The sequence below is a fragment of the Sparus aurata genome, chromosome 12 (assembly GCF_900880675.1).
Source record: "Sparus aurata chromosome 12, fSpaAur1.1, whole genome shotgun sequence".
Classification (NCBI taxonomy): Eukaryota; Metazoa; Chordata; class Actinopteri; order Spariformes; family Sparidae; genus Sparus; species Sparus aurata.
The window spans coordinates 26,054,211-26,058,604 of NC_044198.1; the positions used below are offsets into that span (position 1 = coordinate 26,054,211).

At 42.2% G+C, this 4,394-nt stretch overlaps 1 protein-coding gene across 4 annotated transcripts in view; it reads right to left on the minus strand.

Moving 5' to 3' along the window:
• Positions 1-4,394, minus strand: part of rasgrf2a (Ras protein-specific guanine nucleotide-releasing factor 2a) — a 26,125-nt gene extending 21,731 nt beyond the window's left edge. For all 4 annotated transcript variants that reach the window (XM_030434649.1, XM_030434648.1, XM_030434647.1 and 1 more), the window contains exon 1: positions 3,659-4,394. In XM_030434649.1, the coding sequence (XP_030290509.1) occupies positions 3,659-3,937 (279 nt within the window). In that variant the 5' untranslated portion in view covers positions 3,938-4,394. The remainder of the gene's footprint in view (positions 1-3,658) is intronic.

The following is a 4,394-nucleotide window of genomic DNA, read 5'->3' on the forward strand; positions in this document are numbered from 1 at the left end:
GACGTTTGATAGCCCCAAACAATAATCAGTTAATCAGAATAAGTTATTGATGATTAAAATACTCCCTCACTGCTCCGTGTGTGTGTGTGTGTGTGTGTGTGTGTGTGTGTGTGTGTGACAGCGTTGTGTCGTCCTGACACCTTCACCTTTACGTTTGCACACAGATGAGCTGGTAGACAAACATCCTGCGACACGACGCAGAAAGATCCGACTGAGACCAGACAGAACCGGTTTACAGACGAGACGAGGAACTCTTAACAAGATGCTCAGAAGTTAAAAACAGAAGAATTTGGTTCTATTGGTTTAAAACTTTGCCCTCCTCTCTCAGGTGACAGTCTCGTGGAGGGTCGTGGATTATTTATCTTTGTTTAGATCTCCTCGTTTGCATAATTAAAACACAATAATGCAGTTTTTGGCAGCAGCTCCTCGTCTGCAGAGCCGCTGGTGACAAGATGAGTTTGTTCTTGCAGCTTCATCACTGAAGGACTGAAGAGCTTCATCACTCTGCTGCTTTGTTACGTGACGGATGGAAACAGCAGCAGGAGGAACATTAAATACTCTGATATGAACGATCAGCCTGAGAAGAAGATCCAAGACATCTTAGAAATCGATCAGGATCACAGTTCTTCTAGACGTAAGAGCTCTCGCGTGATAAATGATCCGACACGATACGTTTTAACTGTTTATGAACAACAAATATGAGCTGATCGATATTCTAATGAAAAGACGGGAACTTAAAGATACAACCTGCTGCCAGCAAGTGTCTCTTATTAGTTATTAAGTCAATCGTCAACAATCAAACACACAATTATCACAGAGGTTTTATAGATAAAGTATTAATAATACAGATTCCAGTAGGAGAATAACAACAGGACATTCTGGAAACGTGTCTGCAGCTCAGGAGCAGAATATAAATACTGCACAATCTGCATTCTCACGTGTTGTTGTTGTTGTTCAGCCGTCTACGTCTGGTTGGCGAGCGCGACCGCACGAGTGAGACGGCGTGAATTCAGCAAAACAGCTGACACACGTGATTAAATCGTGGGTCAGACGAGCGTCCAGCAGCTCATCGTGTTGCTTCAAATGTACAAAATCAATTTCTACATGTTTATTCTTCCCACAAGTAAAAAACGCCACAACTCCACAAAGATTACACAGAGAAATCTGAACAGAGGCCTCAGGAAATCAAACATCTTATATAAAAGTCAGACATTGTGATCTTCTGGACGTTTTCTCAAGAGATTTTCTTGGATCTATAAATATTCCATCCCTCCCGTTAAAAATCAACAAATCTTATAATAACTTGAGGATGAAAACATGAAACAGCGTCCTCTCTCCTCCTGACATCCTCTCCTCACTTACTACTCTCACAGTGATCTACCTGAGTGATCTACCTGAGTGATCTACCTGAGTGATCTACCTGAGTGATCTACCTGAGTGATCTACCTGAGTGATCTACCTGAGTGATCTACCTGTGTGATCTACCTGAGTGATCTACCCGAGTGATCTACCTGAGTGATCTACCTGTGTGAACTACCTGAGTGATCTACCTGAGTGATCTACCTGTGTGATCTACCTGTGTGAACTACCTGTGTGATCTACCTGAGTGATCTACCCGAGTGATCTACCTGAGTGATCTACCCGAGTGATCTACCTGTGTGATCTACCTGCGTATTGACGAGAGCAGCAAACAAACTCTAGAAACTGTTTCCTCTTGATGAAGCTGCTGCTGTCTGGGAGGAAACATCTTGACGCCCCGCAGCCACACAAACAGGAATATGGGTCATTTATAATTAGCTTTTAGCTTTTAACTTTCATAGAACTCATATTTTTATATTTAAAAAAGGGATAATTCTGTTTTTGGGTGAAACTATTAATAGTCTGCAGGCTCTTTATGCCGACAGAGAGAATCTATGATGCAGGTTTCAGACAGAGAAGGTGAAAGACGACCGTGAGACACTGGAAAGATTCATTTTAAATTTACTTATCGATTGACCGATAATTAAAACACTAAATGTTATTTTAAAGCAACATCGACTGATTCCAGCCTCTCAGATGTGAATATGTTCTGGTTTTCTTCATCTTCTTTAACAATAAACTTAATAAATTGAGTGTTTTCAGACGTTTATCCAACATATCGACTGTTCAAAACAACTTTTATTTGCAGGATACTCGAGTTGAGATTATTTTGCAGGCTGCGTTCAAGATCACACGTGTCAGAAAACTGAAATATGGGAGTTTAATAAGAAAGCTTCTCTGTCCAGTGAGCAGGAAGCTGTATATATGTATATATATGTTTATATGTGTGTAATTTCATTATTGATTAACAGCCGACGAGCAGAAAACGTGAGCGCAGTGAAAACAGTCTTTGTCTGTTTGTCGACCGAACAGCTGATCTATTTATCAGCACTTCCTCTTCTGATACCGTGAGCGTGTTTTATGATCTATAACTTCATCTATTAATCATGAACAGCTGATGAAACATTATCAAACTCACAGACTGAAGCATGTTTTTTGTCAGTTATCGATTATTGTTTCTGTCAGTCAACTGAATCGTTTCACGTCGGTTTCAGTCACAAACAAACAAACTGGTCTCAGTTCCTCTTTCCATCATTTATCTGTAATAATGTGTTTGTTTATATCCTGCAGAGAGAAGCTGGTGTGAGCCGCTCACACTGTCTCACTTACATCTGAATTATTGTCATATTTTACATTTTCAGTGATTTATTTTGATTTTTAATGAAAACAAACTGTGATTCATCACTTTACATGTAATCAAACAGTATTACAGTTGTAATTCTGACATCTTTCTGTTTTAGAATCATATTCTGAGTGATTATCAGTAAAGATTTGTACTATATTAGGAGCTCTTGTGCTGCTTTTCATGTATTTTTGGCTCCTTGAAGCTTCACGCTTTGTTAAATTGACAACATTTGTCATTTTTGCTTGAAAACATTAAAATAGTTGCCAGTTTTAATCTATTTCACACTGTTCCTACTGTATTTGTGTGTATAAACAGTAAAACAATATTTTTTACAACACTGAAATGATCTAGAAGTTCGTATCACTAAAGATTTTGACATTTTTCGTGTATTTTGGGCTCCTGACAGCTTTATATTTCACTAAAATGACAAAACAAGTCATTTTTTGTCATTTGTGCTTGAAAACACTATAATAGTTGCCAGTTTTAGATCTATTTCTTACATATTTCTATTGTATTTGTGGATATAAGCAGTAAAAAAATATTTTTACAGCCTTGAAATGATCTAGAAGTTCGTATCACTAAAGATTTGAACATTTTTCTTGTGTTTTGGGCTCCTGACAGCTTTAAACTTTATTTGTTTTTTTTTGGCACATTTCCTTCCAAACATTAAAATAGTTGCCATATCTCACATTGTTCGTCTGTATTTTTGAGTATAAACAGTGAAACTCTACTTTTTTACAACCCTGAACTGATCTTTTATTATATTTTGAGTGATAATAACTCGAGATTTGCACATTTTGAAGGCGTTATTTCATTTTTCCTGCATTTTTGGGTTAAACTGATGAAAAATAAGAAGTCAGACTTGCAGCGGAGTGGAGTGATGGTCCGGTTAGACCCCTCTGATCTGGTCTAACTGGACCCCCCTCCCCTGCTCTCCCGGTCCAGCGGACCCACCTGCTGTTTCTCCGGGGGCTCCTTGCTGATGGCGGACACCTTGGGCGCCGGTGCCCGCTCGCACGTGCATCCCTCCAGCAGGTAGATCCCGGAGGGCCTCGTGCTCTGGTCGTTCTCGAAGTAGAAGAGCACGTTCTGGTAGAGCGCGAAGTACTTCTCGGTCCAGCGGCTGTTCTCCGTGGTCTTCTTGCTCAGGAAGCCGCGCTTGGCGCCCTCTTTACGCGCCACCACGGACAGGTACAGCGCGTGGCCCTCGTTGTACCGCACGCCCTTCTGCATCTTCCGTTCACCCGGATTCTGTTTCTTTTCCTTGTTTTTAATGTCGGTGCCAACTTGAACCCGCAGCCCGGGGCGTCACATCACATCACCGTCTGTCACTGCCGTTATTTTTAGCGGGAGCGCAGCAGAGAGGGAGCGCGGTTAACGTGTCCGTGTGCAGGAGGAGTAATCCGGGCTTACCATGGTACGGAAAAGTTGGAGCGTCCGCGGCGCAGCGCGCATCACCCGCACCGACCAGCGCGCCGGGGACCGGGGCTTCACCGCGGGCTGGTCCTGCCCAGCAGAGGCTCCATGCTCCAAACTTTGGCGACGACGCACCGACCCGCGTTTTCTTTTCCCCGTTAAAAAGCGAGAGCGCGTCTCGTCCCGTCAGCGGCGCACAACAGAAATAGACTGAGGGAACAGACGGTGAAAACAGAATCACGACGGAGATCAGCGCTAATCGGCTTTGACACCA